Source organism: Macaca nemestrina, chromosome 5 (assembly GCF_043159975.1).
Source record: "Macaca nemestrina isolate mMacNem1 chromosome 5, mMacNem.hap1, whole genome shotgun sequence".
NCBI lineage: Eukaryota > Metazoa > Chordata > Mammalia > Primates > Cercopithecidae > Macaca > Macaca nemestrina.
The window spans coordinates 28,423,292-28,445,440 of record NC_092129.1 but is presented as its reverse complement, the minus strand read 5'-3'; the positions used below and the strand labels follow the sequence as shown (position 1 = coordinate 28,445,440).

The 22,149-nt window shown below is 38.4% G+C and overlaps 1 protein-coding gene across 6 annotated transcripts in view; it reads right to left on the bottom strand.

Annotated features, from left to right (window-relative positions):
• Window positions 1-19,304, bottom strand: part of LOC105465543 (sodium/potassium transporting ATPase interacting 2) — a 1,022,956-nt gene extending 1,003,652 nt beyond the window's left edge. For 2 of the 6 annotated variants that reach the window (XM_071095948.1, XM_071095950.1), the window contains exon 1: window positions 18,892-19,294. In XM_071095948.1, the coding sequence (XP_070952049.1) occupies window positions 18,892-18,945 (54 nt within the window). In that variant the 5' untranslated portion in view covers window positions 18,946-19,294. Of the gene's footprint in view, window positions 1-18,891 lie in introns of all 6 variants that reach the window. The other 4 variants (XM_071095949.1, XM_011713996.2, XM_011713992.3 and 1 more) reach the window with 4 other exon arrangements.
• Window positions 19,305-22,149: the final 2,845 nt, after the last annotated feature.

Here is a 22,149-nt window from a genome sequence, read left to right as displayed (position 1 = left end):
TATATAATAAGGAATTTATTCTGGCTGTATGTTACTTATCACATAAAATTTAAACTATTTTGCTGGATTTCAAAACTCTTCATAATGACAAAAAATAGCATTTATGGAGTGCTAGGTTCTAAGTGACCATTCTGAGCATTTTATATGCATTAACTACTCAAATTCTTCCAACAGCTCTCTGAAGTACATACTATTACAGATTAAGAAATTGAGGCATAGAGAAATAATTTGTGCAAAGTGATAGGAATTTTGGAGACAGGATTTGAGAATCAGATTCTAGCAGCTAAGCTCTTATAAACATTATACTCTAAAAACCATAATCTTACCCAACTCTATCCTTTCACAACCCCCACTACACCTCCAAAAATATTTCAATCTAAATGGGAGGATCACGTCTCCCACAAACCCCGTCTCATGTCCCCCTTCTAAACTCTGATTTAAACCATGTAAATATTATCCATTTTTTAATACAACTAAACCGACCACATCAGTGAACCTCCCTAAGATAGTCTAAGCATTCTAATACTGCTAACCACATGGAAAACTCCTTATTGTATCTTATTTCTTTGTATGCCACAATACCAGGCTCTGTAACTGTCCCACTGTGTGTATCCAATAAATATTTATTAATCAACTGGCTTATCAACTGCAGAATGTATAATTCTAATAGCAAAATTTAAAGACGAATAGCAAATAAAGAACTAGGCCTTCAGAAATGTCCAATGTTAGGAAGTGCAAAGAGAACAGGACACAAACAAGGCATCAAAATTAGTTGTCAGAACCCTAGGAGTCATTTTTTTTAACAGTCATCCTAGTGCAAAGAATTCTGGTATTTGTCTAAATCATTTACCTGGATATGGTACATTATCTCATTAAATGTGGCAACAAAGTACAAATTAGTACTTCCTAAGCAATAGTCCTTTAGTTCTTAAGTCCACACAAGGTTTGAAAGAGTTAATTTATGTTTCAAGTGCTTATTTAATCTGAATCATATTTTCTCATTCTAAAGGGAAAAATCATCAATATAAAAATGGATGCTGAAAAGAAAAAGTAGTCAAATTTAATTAACTGTGTGTGCATAATAATTGACTTCTGGTTTTTCTGATTTTCAGATAATACATCCCCTTTTACTCTTACCAGCTTTAAGAAAAAAATTTAGAATCTTCTTAGACTCTAAAATCACTTTATTCATACCCATATTCAAGGGTCATGGAGACCTTAAAAGCCAACATTATTTTTGAACTTCACGGCTCCCTCATTCTCCCACAGCCCCACTCCTTGCTCGAGCCCTCGACCCCTCCTTCCATCTCCACACACCCACAGTGATTTCAAACTATAGGCCTCCCTCACGGTATAAAGAAAAATAACTACCTTTTGTTACAGAACAGAATTCTTCCATTTACAAAGACTGCTAATACTGAGTGCTGGGTTTATGAGGTAATGTTACAGGGTCTATATCTAGATATACTCTGCAGCTGCACGGCTTTGTGATTTCCAACTCTCTGAGTATAATGCAAAGTCAAATGCCAATTCAAAAAATAAATTTTAGAGCCAGCATGATCAAATCAAGGGACAATGATTCCTTTTGCGCTATCCATTTGAGCAGCATCTTACATCAACATTAGTACTATCAGCACCTGGCCTGACACCAGCTGCTCTCGTTCCCCAAACTAAAAATAAGATGCCTAATCTAAAATAGTGAGAGACAATATGAAGGAGCCATTTTCATTAAAGGGTTATTTCAATTTCTCAATGACAAGAAAAATAAATGATAAACATATGTAAATATCCAGTGGCTATGTCTCAGTTCTACAGAATTCCCCTTTCAGGTCAGCGTTTTTTATACTCTTCCAAACTGTCAATTTGTATAATGATCTAGTGACATGTGATTGGCTGGCATGTAATATTACTCATTAAAACACAATAGCAACAGCCCAAATGAATCCCCATCAATGTCCTTGGTGTAAACCATCAGCTGCTTTGTTTCTGAGGCCAATTCATTGTGAAACAGCTAAAGTGTTTCCCCCCCATGGTTTGTGATATATTCATTCTAATTGTTTCTTGAATGAGGCCTAAAACTGCAATTTTAACTTGACATGTCTTATTTGTAAGTCTCTTACAGAAGAATGGATAAAAGTAATATTTTAAGTTTCAAATTTTAAGTTACGTAGCGTTTTCCTATAGACTTTAAGCAAAATCAAAAGCGTTGATGGGTACAGCTACATAGCAAAATGTTGGCAACAATATCCCAGTTAATTTCAAGCAAGTATCAAATTTTAAGAAATTCAATTCAGTTACAAGATACATAAATAAATATACTACTGGTCAACCTGTGATCTCCACTCATGATCTGCAGAATGGCTGGCATGGAGGGATTCTGGTTTGGCACAACCACCTAGATCCTGTCTTGACTTATTCATCTGTAAAGCATCTGGATGGTCAGCATGGAAAGGCAGAGGGAGTATACTGGTTCCACCACACTCTCCTCTGTTGCTGCCACATAAATGCGAAGTGCATCTACAAACATGTGTCTACAGAACTGATCAAGACCACTTATAATACAGGCATCTTATTTAAAAATCTCCAACAAAAATTCAAAGTTACCTTTTGTCCTTTTCATTTCATCATTAAGAAACAATTTCTTATTTTCTTCTCTGTTCCAATAGTGTATTTTCTAGTGCCTATATATAAACACTAAAAGTTTATTTAGCTACATAAGCAGGAGAATGAGAAACTCTGAGTAATTAGTGAACTGCCATATATACACTAATCACTATATCCTTTGCATTGGTCACACCCTTTTTGTCCTCCTCTCTTTTAATACTTTCTTCTTAGTCCAGTGGGTGGCACACAGCAGACGTTGATTGGAGTGTTTTGAAAGATTTTTATTTTGAATACAGCACTGCTCTAGCATGGTATTATTATAAGGACGCTGATGACAACTAAATTCAAGGCTATTAAGGGCTTAAATGTGACATCTCAGTTCCGGGACCTTATCTTTAGAAAATACAGAGAATATTATCTACCTTTTTTTTTTAAGTGACAGTTTATCATATAAAATATACCATTATCAAACTGCTCTTTTCATTCTTCTATTTTAAGAAAGTACTATTGGAGCTGAAAAAAATCAAGCATAACTTCTGCAGCAATGAGCAAACTCTTTCTCATAAATCTGTAGTGTTGGTCATGCTTCCCAGCTTTCCATTCTAGTCCAAGAGTTAATTTGGGGACTGGCACAGATTTCTACTTTTAAAAGCTACTCACTGGTGTCCCTTTAACATCTCTTTACTGGAAGTGCATCCTAAATAATTACCCTGCTGATACGGAGCATCTCCAAGGGCATGTCCAGAACCAGCTTTCCATTGCGTTGCTTTAATTGGGTGCTGTTCTTCTTCCTTCCACTTTTCTTTAAATTAGCAAGTAAGACTCAGAATCCTCCAGACTCAGTTCAGACTGTATTTTCTAATTAGATGATTGGAAAACTTTAATTAATAAGATGACCCCAACATAAAAATCAGGTCATATTGTTAAGCACTTATAACTTACAAATTTTAGCAAGCACTGACTTTTGCAAGTCAGCCAACTTTGTTAGTTCTCAACAATCCTTTAATTAGGCTAGACAGAAAGTAGCATGCACTAATGTGTGTCCTGGCTAAATTCCAGTGGGGGATAATTGCAATCTGGCCTACCTAAACTTCCACTGGCTTCAATTGAATACAGTAGTCTTTCTCCATTCTGTCTCTATTTCATTCTGCATTGATGCTATTCGTAAGGCATACAGATGGAAGACTCCTGCTTTTCACCCTGAGCACTGCAGATTATCTATTAATGAGCCTGTTGAAAACTTACCACATCCAGAAGAACAATAGACTAAGAAATAAAGAATGTATTCTGAGTTAACCCACTCTCCTCGCATATAGCCAGAACACCTGACGAAGTTAACACCTATGATCGGTATCATTTTCATTCCCCCTTTGCTCCCATCCTACACATCCTACATTCACTACACAGACACACACAGACAAACACACACCTTTCCACTCACCTGGACTTTCAGTGGACCCAAGTACATCCTTGGAGAACTGCAAATAAGATAAGCCTCATTTACATCTAGTTCTAAGTTTATAGCATTTTGTTTGTTTGTTTTGCCTCTATTATTGCTATTTTGTCTGGTTCTTTCTTAGAGAAAAAAGCATGAGGTGATATATGAATTTCCTCTACACAAAAATGAGGCCAGAAATGCCTGGTTCTTCCAGAGAAAGGCAATTTAAGATGCAAGATTTAATCATAAAACCATCAAGTTAAAAGGACCTTCAAGAAGTCTTGTAATTTACTCCCTTTTCTGCAGGCATGCAAATTAGAGTCCACCAAAAAAGTGTTACCGAAAGAAATCAAATTGGATCAAGCGAAATTATACAGCAGATAGGATAATTTAAAATTATCTGTTTTACTATGCTTCTTTGGCAATAACTGGGCCTTCTGGTGAATTAGGATATCAAATATTAAAATTCTTGCTGAACATTCTTGGGTTTGGGGGATCACCTAAAAAATGTTAATAGCTTAAGATTATTTCAAACAGAAGTTCCTGGTTATGATTCGTGTGTGTGTGTGTGTGTGTGTATGTGTGTGTGTGTGTTACCATAAGAAGTTTTAAAATTTGTTAGAGTCTAAAAAATAATTTTTAAATTTACAATCATATTGTTCTTAACTCTTATTCAAATATTTTATTGACTTAAAAACTCATAATTGGACCTAAAACTTCTACATTCAGAAAAATGTGTTTGCCCTGCATGTCAACAATAATTATATGCCTGAAAATTAATATGCATTCCTATCTTAAATCTTTTCTAAGACATTTCATGAAGAAACATATACTATATGCATATTTTAACAGAATATTGCAAATAGGAGAAGACAAATTAAAAGTGTCATATATTCATCAGCAGTTTTTACTGGCACTAAAAGAAAGGTGACATTCACTGAGTCTTAGATGAAATCCACCTGGCTCAAACTAAACTGAGTAAAACAGCCAAAAGAATACTGAAGGCTTGGTTGAGGACATAATTGACCATAAAAAGTAGCTTTCAAATAAATCTAGATTCAACATTGCATCTCCAGTCAATACTCCAAATGCTTATTCAGCACTCCTCTTTCCTAATGTATGTCTCAATCTACCTTCCAATCTTCTTTTACTTTCATCCTGTTTATTCCCCGTGCCTTCATATCCACTATTCATGTGCCTATTCTCCTCATTTACCACTGGCTTAGAAACACACCAAAATAATCTAAGGAGTTTTCAAAATGGCTAGATGGCTGGGTTGCCTCCCTGAAGATTCCATTTTCATAGGTCGAGGGGATGGAGGAAGGGGCGCTGGTGTTGACATCTTTGAAAACTCCAGATAATTCTGACACGAGCCTCAGGGTAAAGAGCGTGACTCTCAAAGGTCTGCAACCGTCAGGCTCCAGTCTGGTCTTTCCCTTCACAATCTCCTCAGCTGCCCTCTGGACAAGTCAAACTGTAAGATGAAGAAGTGTCCTGTTATGTCTAAGTGCTCTTTCCAGCTCCTTACATTAGCTCAGAGGATCTCCACAAAGGTACTATTTTGCTATGTGACAAAATCTAGAGACGCTTTGGTTGTCAAAACAGGTGTATGCCACTCCAACTAGTGTATAAAGGCCAAAGATGTTGCTAAACATCCTATAATACACAATACAGCCCCTCCCAACAAATAATTATCATTCCAAAATGGCAGTGTTGTGAACATTGAGAAAAATGCTTCACCTGAAGCCTACCTTACTCTTTTCCATAATCACTCCATTCACGTATTCATTAAACAAACATTCCTATTCCTCCAAAATCATCCCCCCACCATCCAGTTGTCTCCAGACTTTCCCTAAACATAATTCTGTTCCAGTTTACTTTCATCTGCTTACACCAAACTTTCCCCAAACTCTCACCAGTATGTACAATCCCCAGAACAATCTTTTTCTCTCCTCACTGTGTTTCTCTTAGGTTCCTTATTTCCAAGCATCTTTAAAAAAACCAAAATGTACAATGATGATTTTTCTAACAGCTGAGCTTCATTGCCTCCTATTCTTCTCAATAACTAGACCCTCTACCAATTAGGTGGCCAATCAAGGGCCTTGTGTCATCCAAGAAGTGATCCTCTTCAAGATCTAGACTTTTGTTCTTGTCTGTTACCACCACCACCTTACCTCTCACTTCCTCCATTGTCTCACTTCTGCTGTACCCACCTCCTTACTCTCAAATGTTTGCCTGGCATTTCAATCACCTAACTACCCCTTCTCATTCTGACAGCATGGTTTCCCACCCACGCCTACCTGTGCTCAGACATTTTATTCTCACTATCATCTTAGAGTTCTCACAAGCCCTGCAACTTCAATTTTCTGCTTTTTCATTCCAATTCTTAGAAATGTGGGTACTGATGGAGAAATAATTGGTTCTCTTACAAATGCTTGCCACCTAATTTCACCAGGGACTTTGAAGCAGTTTAGCAATCTTTTAATTTATTACTACTCTGCCCTCACCTTCCCCACAGGGCTTGCTCCAAACCTCAAGCGTTCACTCTCACATTGTGTTGTTTCTTATTCTACTATAGGGCACTGGGACATGCACCTTGATGATTAACATCTACAGACACCTATAGACCCATATCCTATTCTATAAGGTCCCAAACTCCTTCCAAGGAGCTCAAGTTCATCTATGAACCAAACTGAATCAGACTCCTACCCCTTCCATTCCCTAAGTCACCTCACAATTCTTCCCTACTTGCCACTCAACTGGACCCTTCATTGTCCCACACATATTCTCTTTCATTCTCACCTTTCTACTACCATCATTTCTTCCACCTGGGATGCTCTTTTCTGCAATCTCTAACTATAGAAATCCTCCCTATCATATACTAGGCCCCCATATATTGTTTGATCAACCTATGAGGAGATAACTAATCCTTCCCATAAATTTCCTTTGTATTTTATTCTCACTTCTCTTAAGTTCTTACCATGCTGCCCTATACTAAGGGTATATCTACATGCAACATTTAATCTCCTTGACAGAGGTCAGTTTGGTTCTACTCCCCAACCCTACTCCTGGCTTCTCAAATTTTGCATTATACACATACACTTGCACACTATATACACACACATGCGTGTGTATATATGTATATCTTTACAGTATATAGCTGTATATATCAAATATGTACATAGTCTCTTAAATGTTTCCTGGGTTCAAAGTAACTGAATCAAAATTGATAAGCAGAAGCTCTTCATGAAATGGCAGACAAATAAAATTAAGAATTTATACTAGGGGTTTTCATCTCAGTTTCACAGATTGAGTTCACAAGTTTTTGAAGCCCATTTTCCTGGTAAGAGAGTAGCTTTTATCAGATTTGCAAGATTCCATGCCAAACAAACTAAAAACAAACCAAAAAAGTTCAAAACTACTGCTCTAGAGATATGAAAAATAAAGACAAAATTAACTTTGTTATTTATGTTCTGATTTAACAAAACCCTTGGAAGTAATGTTGTATCAAATGCATTAAATACTAGATAATATGAATTAAACTTATATGAATTAACACTTTGAAATGGGGCAAAATGACCCAGACATCCACATTTATGTCTCACCAAAATTGATCTTATTTACAGTAAGTATAAGTGTGATTTTATAGCACACAATGAATGAAATACAGTAAAACATGCTTAGCTTCTAGCATAATAAGTAATATGGCTTAATAAATTAATAAATGATAAAGAACAGGTTGCAATTTAAACTAATCTTAAATTATTAAAACCACTAGATACTAGATTTATGACAGAAACATGGCTTGACATTCTTCTCAGTTACATCATACCCTAATTGCCAAAGGGTAGAAACACACACTTAATTTATTCAGCACATGTTCATTATGCTATTCGTATGTGGACATTTCATAAATCCTACTTGATGAAACTGATTTAGTAATTACTTAATTTCCTCCCACTATTCATTCATTATTTCATTCACTTTTAAATGATCATGACTGCAATACAGCACTGCAGGCTAAGAACCATTCCAGGCAAATGCTTTTCAGGGTCTTCATCTCCCAACATCCAGGGCAGGGTCTGCACATCTGGCTCTTCATCCATTGCATGTAACATTTTTATTCACATTACGAAAGATTAAGTTAAAAGATGTAGGAAATATGCAACGACCCTAGTCTGTGTGTAAAGTTTGCATCAAATCACTATATAAACTTCAAAAAAAAAAAAAATTCACTGGGGTTTATTTCTCTCGGTGTAAGGGAAAAAAATATGACACAAGTTTAATGTCCTTAACAGAGTGTGAGTAAAGGTAGGTACAGTAACACAGTGATCATTAACACCTCTTTCTTATGAAAAGAAAGTGAAAACCACAGGTCTCCCTTAAGGATTTTAATAAAAGAGGAATATAATTAAATGTCACCAAATATTGTTGTTGCAAGATTTATATTTATTAAATGTAAACTGAACTTAATGCTATTTGCCTGATTTTTAAGGCAGCTTTTCTAAATAAAAATAAATCTATTAGAGGACAGTCTATAAAATGGTAAACTGGAAATGCATTGCCCCATATATCTAAGAGCCTGTGAAACTTCCCAGGAACATTTTTGATAAAACCAGAAATATGTTCTTAAGAAAATTAATCTATGAATTCATTCATGATAATTCAATTTATTGTGGATTCCAATTCATAATGAATTTTAAAACATTGTTTTAAGTAGAGTACTACTTAATTGCTTTTGAACTGTTAGACATTCAGGAGTTGCACCCACCCCTCCACACCCTGCCTTGTAGGAAAATGAAGGAAGCCTTTAACTCCAGGTGCATAGAAAAGGCAAACTCATAAATGCTACTGAATGGCTATAATTTAACTACTATCTTTTGGGTGAATAAAATGGAACCACATTTTATAAAACATGGTCAAAAATGAAACTCCATTAATTCCTGTTGATAAGGGTAAGAAACACATAATCCTATACATCGCTCCAATATTTGAGAAAATCTCAGGCTATAGGTTCACTACTCACTAAAGTTGTGAGCATCTTTTATTTAAAAAGAAAAAAGATTAAAAACAAAAAAAGGCTCAGAGCTCTTTATATACCAACTATGTATCATCAAATCTATATTTTGAGATGAGTTTCGCTCTGTTGCCCAGGCTGGAGTGAGTGGCATGATCTGGGCTCACTGTAACCTCTGCCTCCCAGGTTCAAGCAATTCTCATGCGTCAGCCTCCTGAGTAGCTGAGACTACAGGCATGTACCACCATGCCCTGCTAATTTTTGTATTTTTAGCAGAGATGACATTTTGCTGTGTTGGCCAGGCTGGTCTCGGACTCCTGACCTTAGGTGATCTACCAGTCTTGGCCTCCCAAAGTGCTAGAATTACAGGCATGAGCCACCACACCTGGCCAAATCTACAATAGTTTCTAAAAGGCTTCAAATATGTAATTATGTAACAGTTTCCAGTAACTAGGGGTAAACATATCCACAAACCCTAATCTTATCCCTGCACTTCAAAGCAATCAGGTAAAACCTTCATAGAGCATCTCTTATAGGGTACCTTATCTCTAGCTTACAGACTAACAAGAGAGTGAGGTCAGAATCACTATGCCCACCAGGATGAATTATGATTCCCAGGAACAAGGTGCCTTCCACCACTGCAGGTGCCAAAAGAAGTGCTCAACCCCAGGACAATCAGCACAGCCCTTCTCCGGGGGTCAAGACCACAGAAGGCAGCACTCCAACCCAGTATAATTTTCTCTTCTCCTTGTGGCTTGCAGAGGTTCTTTCAACTTTTGTGTCCAAGTGGTGTCAGAGACTGTAATACAAACAATACTCTGGGCGATCCACCTTGTATATCTCTTATGGCTACAAGCCTGTGTAGGTTAGGATACTATGAATTCCCTACCACCGAACAGTTCACATGTAACATAGACCCTTCCATCATTTGATACACGGCTGTCAGTTAAAGGATTTGAAATATCTCCTTATTCTGTTGTGTAATTAGCATAATACAGATGCACACAAAGACTTCTGTTAAGAATAGGGTGTACCAATTTGATTCCTCCATTTCAAACTAAGACTCATTTGTTTCCAAATAATGCAACATTGTTGGGGGTTTTAAATGTGTTACTGTTTTAGAGTGTAATGCATTGATTAAAAAACAAAAGTCAGTATGAGGACTCTTCACCACTCCCCCGCCTAAGGCAAATATGTAGGCTGAGATGCTGGAAAAGCTAGCCTGGTTATAGATGTAGGATACGGACATTGCTCCTCATCCACTGCCTTAAAACGAAAGTGCTTCTGCAAATGCCCTCTCCAAGGTGTTCTAGAGTTCTAAATATCAGAAGTTCCAAAACTAATGCAACACGTCAACCTCTTTGCCATATCAGCAATTGGACTTGATTGAGTTTCAGTTAAGGGTTTTTAGTGTTTGAAACATAATTTCAAGAAACTCAAGTGAACATACATAATATAAAATAGCCAAGCACCTGAAAACAAGTTTCTATTCATTTGTTTTAATCACTTGATAATATTTTATATTCTTAAACATCTTTATGCATTATTTGTTATGCATCTGTTTAATCAGTTGAGTTTCTGTACTGAATTCTTAATCTTTAAATATTGTTTAGGCCATCACTGAATATTAACTTGTAGACTGCATCATTAGCCTGGAGTAATATTTCCCTGAAAAGTATTGCTGAAAATGCTAGTTCCACGGAAGATAAATAGGGGATATCAGAAAAAGACATTTCTTGGTTCACTGCAAGCACTCTAAATATTTGCTGAGTTAAATGGAATTAAGCAGGTGTTTAGTGCAGGACTTCCTGTAGCTGCTAATATGCTAATATGCACTGTGACCCTTGAGGGTGGGGGTGGTGGGAGGGATAAGAGTTCTTGCTCAGTACAATGACTTGCTGAACTAGTGTCGACAGAACACAGTTTTAGAAATACTGGCCTGAAGAACAATGTTGACTTGTTTGTAAAATCCAAGTTTCATTTTAATGAATACTTAAAGTAGGTATATCAGGCACATGGCATACTATCTAGTTCAAACCACTTGTACCTAGTGTTTTAATCCTTATTTATACAGCCTCACAAAATTTATGGGTGGGTGAAGAAAAAAATGATTGTATGAAAAAAACTAGTTGTTCTAACTAGGGCCACTGGCCATTAACAACCCTATAACTACTCCTGGGCTCACTAGATGAACTGTTCTGAAAGGTTAAACCATTAAAACTGCAAAGATATTAACTTTAAGCACATTCTCTCCCCTAGATACTTCTATTCTATAGGGTAAATAGGTCAGGAATTATTTGCCCTATCTTTCAAATGAGGAAACAGCACCCAGAAATATAAATGTCTCGGGCAAAGTCATAGTTATTTAGCCACCCAATACAGAAGCACTAGACTCCTTGGTATATTAAAATCCAGCTTCTAACTTAGCCCAGTACTTTTTCAGCATCTCTCTCTCTCTCTCTCTCTCTCTTTCTCTCTCTCTCTCCTCTCTCTCTCTCCTCTCCTTCTCTCTCTTCTCTCTTTCTCTCTCTCTCCTCTCCTTCTCTCTTTCCTCTCTCTCTCTCCTCCCTCCTCTCTCCTCCCTCTCTCCTCTCTTCCCTCTCCTCTTCTATCTCTCTTTCTTTCTTTCTCTCTCTCTCTCTCTCTCTCTCTCTGCCCCCAGGGCTGTGCTTACCCTAATGAGTGGCTAGGCTAGTAAAGAGAGGCAGGTGAAGGATCCAATTATGTTCTAGCATTACCAGACATGAGGGTGCTGGCTTTCAGATTCTTCTGTATTTCAATTCATTGCAAAGACACAAATGCGCTGAAAAGACCTTGCATTTCTCCTATTTAAACTTCTGAATAGAACTAAGCTGGAAGTCAGAAATAGGTCCTGGAGAAAAGTTTTCTTTCATATCAGTAGCAGGACATAGGAAGAACTGAGTTAATTATCTAGTTGGATTGAAGAATTTCAAAAACTAGGTTCATGTTCTCTTGTAACACCATTAGGTGAAGACACATATTATAGGCCAACAGTTCTCAAAATTTGGTGCCTGATCATCAACATCAGCATCATCTGGGAATTCCTTAGAAATACAAATTCTCTTGTCCTGGCACAGACCTCTGGAGTCAGAAACTCTAAGGGAGGGCCCAAAAATCTATGTTTAAAAATCCTGCAGGAGATTCTGATGCACACTTAGGTTCAAAACGTGTTCAAGGATATTCAATACATATTTTAAATAACATATTTACTCTCTTTCTTCCCAAGTACAATAATTATGGCAAATATTATTAGTCGATGGTGGTCTGGATGAATTTAGGATCTGGAGCATGTAAAAAACAAACAAGCAAACAAACAAACAAACAAAAAACAGGCAAATAACATTATTGTGCACTGGTCATTCCTCGAGGAGTGGTTTTAAAAACAGCTGGATTTTTTAAAAAATGAATATATTTTTTCTTTCCATATAATCCATTTTAAGCATACATATCAAATTTCTAAGACCCTGTTGCATGGTTATCTGTCAAAAGTCGGCCCAAATGCATGGGAACAGCAATGGATACTTGCTCTGAAGAGGGGAGCTTCCCCTTCTGCCCTTTTATTCTCTAGTCCATACACCAGCTGCTCATAGTTGTCAAACCCCAAGATTACCCAAGTCGGTCAGGTTTGGACAGTAGCCTGACATCAATCCACCCCACCCTCTAAACCTAGGTGTTGACTAACGGGTCACTAAGGAATTAGTAGGTAGGTACTTAATTCCTTCAGTAAAACAAACATGAGAGGCTGCTATGATTTTATTTCACATGGAAGGGATGCAGTGTGGCACAGGTTCAGAGTCAGGTTGAGATTCAGACAGACCCGGGTTTGAATCCAAGCTTCTCCACTTACTAAGAGGGTGACTTAAAAACACAGCTTAACTTTTCAAGGCCTCCATCTCCTCCCTGGTAAAGTGAGGATATTAATATCTATTACCTACCCCTTAGGATTACTGGAGAGGATTCAGCGGAAAAAAAAAAAAAAAAAAAAAACATATTTAGCCAAGAATAAGCTTCCAATAAATAATAATGTTTTCATTATTGTTTATTTTATAAAACTAGATTTTAAAAGCATAATAAATTATTTAAAAATGCATGAAATGAAAAAATAATTTATTTCAAAATGCACATAAAAATCAGTTTATATGTAGCATTTCAAGGAGTTTTTACAGGGATCAAGTTAGCATGGGATCCACAAGTAGCTGAAAAGGTAAAAATTATAAGCCTTTGAAGATACCTTATTCTTATTCCAGGTTGGAAAAACAGAAAGAGTCTATATCCTGCATAAGACTAAATCTTAGAATATTCCTATAAGCTAGACTCAGTGCCTGTTTTATAATTTAAGGAAAGAAAAAGAAAAATACTTATTTCAGGAAGATGAAGCTAGTAATTTCTTTATATATTGAGAATTTTATATCTAAACATAACTGAAATATTTTTTAACAAAAGAAAAAAAGCATAACAAATTTATTACATGCCCACATGTGCACAGGAGTATTACAAAGCATGAACTGAAATACTAAAAGAAGAGAAAACCAAGTTATACATTTCATTTCTACCATAATCTGGAGAAAGAAAATGATATATAATTTTATCTTGTTCCTTCATAATTTTTAAATATGTTTTAATATCTTGGGGATGCTAAGAACAAAGGCTTCATATAATTTTATTTCCATCCTATAGAAATTAGGAATAAGTAGAGTACTTATTCTATCACTGTTACGAAAAAAAGTAGCCCTACATACATTGTATCTTGATGGCTTATGTATTTTATTATATTGAAAATAAACAACAATCAAGTTTCCATGAGGGGAAAAAAATAACAAAAATCAGAAGAGTTCATTATATCAGGAAAAAAAAAAAAAACAGGAAACAAATGTTTTTCCTATGTGTGTGTTTCATTTCTGACATTTGTGTGTTATTGGAAATAGCGTAATTTCCATTAATACCAATATGAGTTTCAAACTGCTTAGGAAAAAATGATACTGCGCTGTTTGAAATTCTACCAAATAACAAAACTGAAATACAACCTTTGGAATTTTAGGCATTATTAGTATATACAAACATTTAATGCTATTGGTGCCATAATTTTTGTATTTATATTTCCAGGATCAACATAGAAATGTTAAAATATGTTTCTGTCTCTCAGATTTTATTTCTCTCTAGCACACACATATTAAAAATAAAAAACAAAAAATGAAGACTTCCTATTTTAAGGAATCCCTGACTTCCATTCTGAAATTCTTGACTGGGCAAGTAGAGAATCCGACCTCAAAGTAAAGCAGCGTCGGAGGGAAAGGAGGTAGCAAAGCACATTTGCATTTCTGGGTCATTACCCACACACAGGCCCCATGCCAGAGACGACTCTGGCATTCTGTAGAAAAAAATGCTGCCCATCCAAGCCTTTATTTGAGAAAGCAGGGAACAGCTCCACATGGGTTGACTTTTTGAAACTTTAGCTGTATTCAAGAAAAGAAGTCGCTACCTGCTTTGTGAACGAAGAAACAAAGCTGGACACTAGAAGAAGTTTCTAGGTATCTCTTGGTATACGTAAGACAGAGCAGAGTAGTGCTGAATTACAGTGAGGATAAATTAAAAACAAAACCATGTCCAACAATATTCAGGATGCATAAATAGAAAACATTTAAAAAGAAGAAAGTTATCATTTTACAACTTAGCAAACTCAACATATCTTTACATAAGTTTCTAAAGTATTGTATGGAGATTTTCAGTCATCTTCATGAATAAGTTTGGTTAACAACTTCAAGATTTTATCATCAATGGCATCTGAATCCTAAAAAGTTAAAATTCTCTGAGCCAGGAAGTTTTGTGGCAGATAAAGTTCTAAACTTCCCAAGAACTGTCAAACTTGTCAAAAGTATACTAGAAATATCATAAGATTCTACCTGCACTTTTCAAGCTACTTCATGGCAATGCTTTATTTTCTAAAAAGTAATAAAATAGCACATGATTATGAACACTGCATAAAACCACGATCACTGAAGTATTCCATAATTATAATAAAATTGTTTTTAATTTAGTCTACACTCACGACATCTTAAGGAAAAAAAAAGTGTATCTTTGAAAATGGTTAGCAATCCTGAGATAGAAAGTAAGTGATCATTCTCAAGTTTCAAATGTAATCCTTCACACAGCTGCACACACAATGTGTACTAACCTAATTGTTAGTTGCACCTGCTCCAAGTTAACAATATTTCATACAGTTCATGGCAACAGTGGCATTTTTCAAGTGTTAATCTGTGGAGTGTAAATCTAAACTTTCTTTCAATAGTTTATGACATGTTTTGTGCCACCCAGGGGTCTAATGTACAAAATATGGGATTTTGAGTTTCTTTACTTGAAAACAAATCTGTCCTTTCAGTCTAAATTAAGTTCTATTCTTTCATATTTTAACAGTATTTTTTCACACTGAGAGATATCAGAGTTTTTTTTCAATATTTATAAAAGAACTCTGATTCAATCACACATTGGGGTAAAAAATGCCAAAACTTTCACAACCTGTTGAAAGTTACAAATAGTAAATAAGAAGTTAAATACTTCTTGTCCTACACCACTACAACCACTACTGCAAATGCAGTGATGATTTTTGTTACTATCTGAAATCTTCAGTTTCTGAGTATTAAGGACAGCAACGATAAAAAGAAAATTACCTTCTTGAGATTATGAGCTTAAGCTCTGGATTCTGCACATGGAGTACATCTGCTTCCAGAGATCATACTCCTTTATGTAGCAATCACCCTAAAATCTGAAGTTGACATAACCATACAACTCAAAGATTTTAATTTATGATACATATGGAGACAGTTTTTCATAAAATGGAAGTTTTGTATTGAATCTCTATGGTCTGAAATTCTAGTTTCTTGTTTTATAAACAGATTTCCTGATTTTTGAGAAGAGTGTGTGTTTATCTATACTTGTAGTCTGCCAAACATTAAATTAAATGTATATTTAACTAATGTAAAGCACAGATACAGAATTCTGACAGGTAAATGTCTCTGGAGAATCCGTCTCTGTCCCTCATTTGTTAAATGGTCAAAACATCGTGTCTGGTCTCATAAAAACCTAATAAATGAGATTACCATATCCACAATACCAAAAGCCACCTCATCCTCTCCTAAGATTAGCTGCAAATTGGTGCAGATGTAAACATCCCTTTAAGTTTATTTAAAATACAAATACTTTGCTTAGAGGACAGATTAATGTTTCCAGAACCTTAATCAAGTCACGTAATAAAGAAACGGAATAAAATTTCTAACTTAGACTCTCTTTGGCCTCAATTGATTTTAAGAAATCTAAGATTTTTCCTGTACAGTTACCAAAAAAAAAAAAGAAAAGAAAAGATGCCCAAATGTTACAAGAACACATACTAAACACTTCAGAAGTAACCAAAACTGGGTTAACTTTTATTTCAGTCAATGGTACATGAGTCATAACTTAGTCTAGAAACCTGGTTTATTTGTAAAACAATCTACTCATAATAGCGCAGACATAAAAAGTTTTTAAAAATCTATTGAAAGCAAAAGGAAAACGTACCCACCCATCTACTTTTTTAGTGCAGGGCTTTGCAACTATTAATTTGCAAAATAATTATTTTATTTAAAATCAAACACTGTATTTCCAAAATGCAACAATTACCAAGAATCTCTGAGGTCCTTTAAGGTGTGATCTTTTCTCCCTATCAAAACAATTGGATTTTCTTTGTCCTTTGTTTTTTGTTCTGCATCTGCATTAACATGGCTGCTAATTATATTAACCTGGTGGCACATAAAGTCTGAATGGGCAAAATCACATGATTCTTATAGAACATAAAACTCCTTAGGATTCCAATGTACACTTGCTTAGACTGTGCTCTTCTGTATTACAGCTACGACTATTCTGTTAAAGAACCTAAGTATAATTCAGAATTTCTGTTTCATAAGTGATGGTGCAACTCTCAAGACACCACTGTATGTATGGATGCATTCATGTACTCAAGAGCATGTGCACATACACACATGTGTGAGCACACAAAAACACAAAGGAGCCTTTAGCTTTATCATTCTACTTTGAATAGTTTCCCTATTGGTATATTTACGTTTTTCTAAAATTAATTTCTTGAGGAGTTTGTATTCATCACACAAAATGTCATATAGATCTAGTGCATACATTTGCCATAAGAAAGCCCTATTATATTAAATGATTAGAAATTAAATCACGTTTTTCAAATTTTAAATTGAAAAGAGCATAAGAATGATCTACACACCCACTCATTCTCACAGTTTTATGCTTTCACACAGTGAATCAGCAAATGTATTATTTTCTGAATAATATATATTAAAAAAGGATGTTTTGAAAACCTTTATACATTTTGGCAGACTTGGCCTAATGGGTTGTTTAACAAAGTAAACTCCCTCATTCTTCTGGTTAGCTTTATTATTAAGAGTAAAAACCCTTTATTGCAAAACTTATATGACTCTATGGTACAGAAAAATAAACTGGTTTACACATCATTGAGAAACTACTACATTCTGAAAATTATATTTATAGTTCCATCTTTTTTTTCTTACAACCAAGTGCATAAGTGCATAAATCACAGATCAAAATAGACACCATCGGATAACTTTCATGGGAAAGAAAAACATCCTAAGACAACACACCACAAAAAGCACTGTTTCAGCTAAATATTAAACAAAGCAGCAATAGCTAACACTCACGGGCTTCACGACAACTGATAAACAAGAACACTTAAGGAATTCCTCTGTCAGTTTCAATGGCAAATCCTTGCTCTTTTGAACACTTTACTGATTGGACACTCAAACATCTTCTGCCTTGTAGTCACCTCAACCTTTATGAAACAATTGTTGAAAATGCGGATGACTATTCCAGTTAATTTATACTTTCTAAGGAAATCTACTTAACGACAAGTGTGAGCAAGTAGATCCTACCTCAAATTAACCACGTAGAGTGGCATATTTTTCATCTCTCAACTCTACTCAGACCCTCCTTCCATTGCCCTTAAGGAATTGAAATTCAGAGACATGACGTTTTCCACTATTGGTTCCTTGCCTCTTTGCAACCGTACAACATTCCTCAAAAAGTACACACAATTCTCCGTCCTATAGGATCAGACAACAGTATCTATTTCAGGAGCAATAATAAGCAAAATGTAAGACAGAATATTTTTTCTTGGAATTGTCTGTTAATTGTGATTTAAAGGTACTGGTTCTGTCTATGACAATGGTGTTGCTGAGTTCATCTAAGTATTTTTGTTCAATCTGCACACTTTAAAAACTCAACGTGGCTTCTAAATGAGACTGTTGTAAGGATACAATCTTCCCTGAATAGTGGTTTTTTTAGAGCATTATACTTAAAGACAACATTTTCCTAAAAAACATATCTATGAATAAACAAAGATACTGCAAAATTAGTATAGAGAAAAGTCCAAAATTCCATATTTCTCTGTTTAACACCTGTACAGTAAATTGTAGGTGACAATCACGTTGTTACATGAATAGGAATTCAAAGCATAAAGAACAAGAGCTACACCTTGCTTTGCCTAAAGAAATTAAAGACAAGTTTAACCCGCACCTGTCAAACTGTCTTAACAGGGACACAAATAGGTGGGAGCGGAAGGGCTCACCTCTCCTGTACCCCAGAGTGCGTCTCCCTGAAATCATCTTAAATATAGGCAATATATCTGTCACCTTCTCTTTTATTTTTTTCTTCCATGCAAGTCAATGGCAGACCCTTTACTGCACTCCCGTGCCCATTATCTCAAAGACACATTACAGAATAAAGGGACCCAAGTGTCACTTACCAGTTGCATGCCACAGATAAAGATAAGCGTGCACCTGCCACTGCAATAACCCATGGTTTCCGAGACCCCTGCCACAGCCAGACTGTCCCACGTCGGCCACCGTCGAGCCCCCACTTTATCCAATCAGATCGCGGGGAAGGACAGGCAAACCTGCGGAGGGCTCGGGGGCTCCGGGCTGCTGCTGCCAGCGTCCTGGGAAGTGACAGGCATTAGGACCTGCTGGTGCGGCGGCGGCGGCGGCAGCTCCAGCCGCGCCCGCCACACATACCTTCACTCGCTCGGTGCACACGCCGCGCCGCAGGCAGTGCCGCCTGCGGAGACGCGCCCGGGGCCCGCAGGGGCAGCAGCGGCAGCCTGGCAGCGCCGCCGCGCCCTCGGGCATCTGGCCCCCGAAGTTTCGCCCCCGCCGCTCCCCGCGCCGCTCGCCTCACGCCCCCCAGCGCGGCCGCCGCCCGACGCGCGCTCGCCCTGCGCTCTCCGCGCGCCGGCTCCGGGGGCGGCAGAAGCGCGCGCGGGCCGCTGCCCGCCTCCCTGCGCAGCCCGCGGCTCTCTGCGCCCTGCGTTGAGGGGCCCGGCGGGCGGGGGTGGGGCTGGGAGCGGGGCGCGGGCCGAGCGGAGGCGTCCGGGCTCCGCGATCCCCAGCGGCTGCTGCAGCGGCTGCTGCGCGCAGTGATGCGGGTCCGCGCCGAGTCCCAGCAGCGGCGCTGCCCCTCCCTTCGCCCAGATGTGTGAATCCTCCTCCTCCAACAAATCCTTCAACCTGCTCCCCGCCGCCCCCTCCTAGGGGGCCAACTTTGAGGACGGCCGGGGCTGCCGCCCAGGCGGCTGCTGGTGGCGGTGTCTAGGCAGAAAGGAGGGGCGCGAAAGCGGCGGCGGCGGGGACCGGGGCCTCGGGGCTAGGAGTCCGGGCGGCATGACCGCGGTGTCCTGAGCTGGAGTCGGTCCTGCTCCCGGAGCCGGAGCCGGAGCCGAGCCGCGGCACTCTGCGGGAGCGAACCGAGTGTGTGTGCGTGCGGGCGCTCGGGGAAGAAGGGACGAAGAGGAGGGTTAGGGAAGGAGGCTGGGGTCATAGAACAAGGGTGTAGCCGAGGCATCCAGAGCGGCAGGAAAGCCCGAGTGGCGGAAGGGCCAGAGGTGGCGAGGAGAAGGGGCGCGGCGGCCCCAGACGCACCGCCGAACACTCGGCTGCCCTGTGCTCCCTAGAATCTAAAGGTCAGGAGCGCAGAGAGCTACGGAGTCGACCCTGTTTGGGGAAGGGGACCGTGTTGCTGCTGGAGTTGGGAAAATTTAGCAACCGGAGCGAATAGGGATGCAATGAGTGCTGTTGCTGCTGATGTTGAAGCATCAAACTGTTGTTTGTTTTCACTTAAAATATTAAAGAGTCGGAGACCAGTTTAATACTCAGTTACTTCAGCCTCACAGACCGTCCCGGCTGTGTGTGGATTCCTAGTGGAGAGGCTCCAGCCTTCGCTGAGCACCCGCCTGAAGCTGTGAAGCGGCTGCTACCTGCGGAGCCAGGCTTCGGAGCCCGCTGCTGCCACCTGCGGGCGGAAAGCTGAAGGGCGCAATATGCTGTCCCAAGTGGCTGCCCCTGGGGCGTGAGTATTTAGGACCAAGTTTCCTTTTTAGCCCGGGCAGCTAATGAAAACAATCCTAACTTTTCCAGGAAGTGAAGATGATTTTTTGAGATCCACTGAGGAAATGACTCATTGGGGTGAAGTGCCGCGATTGATAAGAGGATGGTTTAGGGAGCTAAATAGCAACCAACTCCCTAGCACCCTTCTTAAGAGATTACGATGACAAAACCACATCAAGCAGAGAGCTTTCTGTAGCAAATGCAACTTGGCGCCTAGTGAGAAAAATGGCATTTGTACAGGATGAAGTTATGCTGGGAACCACAAATAAGGATCCCGAATGATTGCTTCCTTTGAATAAACATTATGATGTATCAGAATGACTAAATACAAATAAATTGAATAGGGCAGAGAGACTTTATTCTCCAGAAGCCTGGCACTGAATTTTCAGAAACGATTTGTCAGTCCTAGAGAGCCAAAAAGGGATTAACTGTTAAATTTATGGAGCACAGATGTTTTATTGCGATAATGAGAATGTCTACTTTTAATCGCCCCATTTGTAAAGGGGCTTTTCTTCTGAAAAGTGCCTTTCAATGTTTAATAAAATTCCCAAGAGCCCAATATGTGCTCTTAGGCGCTGCAAAGTCTCGAAGGTAATAGTTCCACAACCTTTGGTAGAACAGAAGCCAGAGTTATCTAGTGGAAGATGTTTCTCCTAGTTGTTCTTATTCTGTCTTTATACACGTTAGTTGTCCTGTGCCTGCTAGGGTTATAGGTATTTTGCATTGCCAGACGGAAAGCTGTAAGTTAGTTGACCATTCAAGAAGCTGCTGCCATATTGTCAAAAGAGTTCTATTACCTCCTTGAATTTATCATAGGAACAACACATTTATATGGATCCCTCCATAATCCTACAGAGGTTTCCCCGCAACCAGCAATAGCCTGAGTAATCTTTAGGTTGTATAGGAAAGCAGAATGCTTTCTGTAGCTGACTCCGGCAGTGCACCACCATAGTTCTTGGACTGTGCCCTTTCAGTCCATGCTTGCCTTTTTGTAATCACTTGGGACAGTCTGTTTGCTAGCCGTTGGAGGTGTTTGGCTGAACAATAAGGTTCCAGCCCTAAGAGCTGCTCTCACCCAATAATGGATGGGAATTGGTGGATAAATACCCCAGCTTCTTCAATCCACATACGGGAAACCCTCAGACATGTTCTAGTCTACACCATTAAGGTCCCCACCGAGATTGAGCCCTAGGTGCCCATAGGAGTAACTCGCTCATTCATGCGCTCTGAATTGGCTTCCTTGCCTTCCATGCCTCATCTCCCTACTTTTATACCGCTGCTTCCTGGGATCACCTCTGAAATAAACCACTCAAATCCTTGTGTCAGAGCCTGTCTCTTGAGAATCCCAACCTAAGGCAGTCTCCAAGGGCTTTTATACCTCATCTGACATCATTGGCACAGTATTCTCAGAAGTGTGAACTACAAACATTTAATGTTGAGACTTCACTGTGTACAACTACTGCCTTATGTACTAAACCTACATCGCCTCATTCATTTCTCAAAGGAAACACGTGAGTTGATACAATGTGCGTTCTAAAGATATACAAACTCAGAGAGAAATCAAATATTTTTATCAGGGATGCACATGCTTTTAGCAGCAGAATTAGAATTTGAAGGGCATG